Source organism: Empidonax traillii, unplaced genomic scaffold (genome assembly GCF_003031625.1).
Source record: "Empidonax traillii isolate 1590-97213 ecotype Southwest subspecies unplaced genomic scaffold, ASM303162v1 scaffold341:size590984, whole genome shotgun sequence".
Classification (NCBI taxonomy): Eukaryota; Metazoa; Chordata; class Aves; order Passeriformes; family Tyrannidae; genus Empidonax; species Empidonax traillii.
Window position 1 is genome coordinate 116091 of NW_020955534.1, and position 432 is coordinate 116522.

The 432-nt window shown below is 77.3% G+C and overlaps 1 protein-coding gene across 1 annotated transcript in view; it reads left to right on the forward strand.

Annotated features, from left to right (window-relative positions):
- The window catches only part of RPA2 (replication protein A2), a 17761-nt gene that overhangs the window by 6636 nt on the left and 10693 nt on the right, over window positions 1-432 (forward strand). The window contains exon 7 of the mRNA XM_027892183.1: window positions 1-227. Coding sequence (XP_027747984.1) covers window positions 1-227 — 227 coding nt within the window. The remainder of the gene's footprint in view (window positions 228-432) is intronic.

Here is a 432-nt window from a genome sequence, read left to right on the forward strand (position 1 = left end):
CGGCGGAGTACGTGCGGCGCGGGCAGCCGGGCTGGGCCGCGCTGTCGCTGTCGCTGCTCGCCGCCGCCTCGGCCGCCGCCCAGGCCTGCAGCTGGTTCTGGCTGCGCTCCGACCCGCCCGCGCTGCGCCCCGCCGTGCCCGCCAAGCTACTCGCTGCCCTGCACCTCCTGCAACTCGGCTTTCTCTTCAGGTACGGCAGCCCCGCGCCGGCTTCCCGCGGCCCTCGGGCATCCCCCGGCATCCCCCCTGCCCATTCCCCGGCATCCCCCCTGCCCACCCCCTGGCATCCCCCCGGCATCCCCCCTGCCCATTCCCCGGCATCCCCCCTGCCCATCCCCCGGCATCCCCCCTGCCCACCGCCGGGCATCCCTCGGGCATCCCCCCTGCCCATTCCCCGGCATCCCTCGGGCATCCCCCCTGCCCATCCCCCGG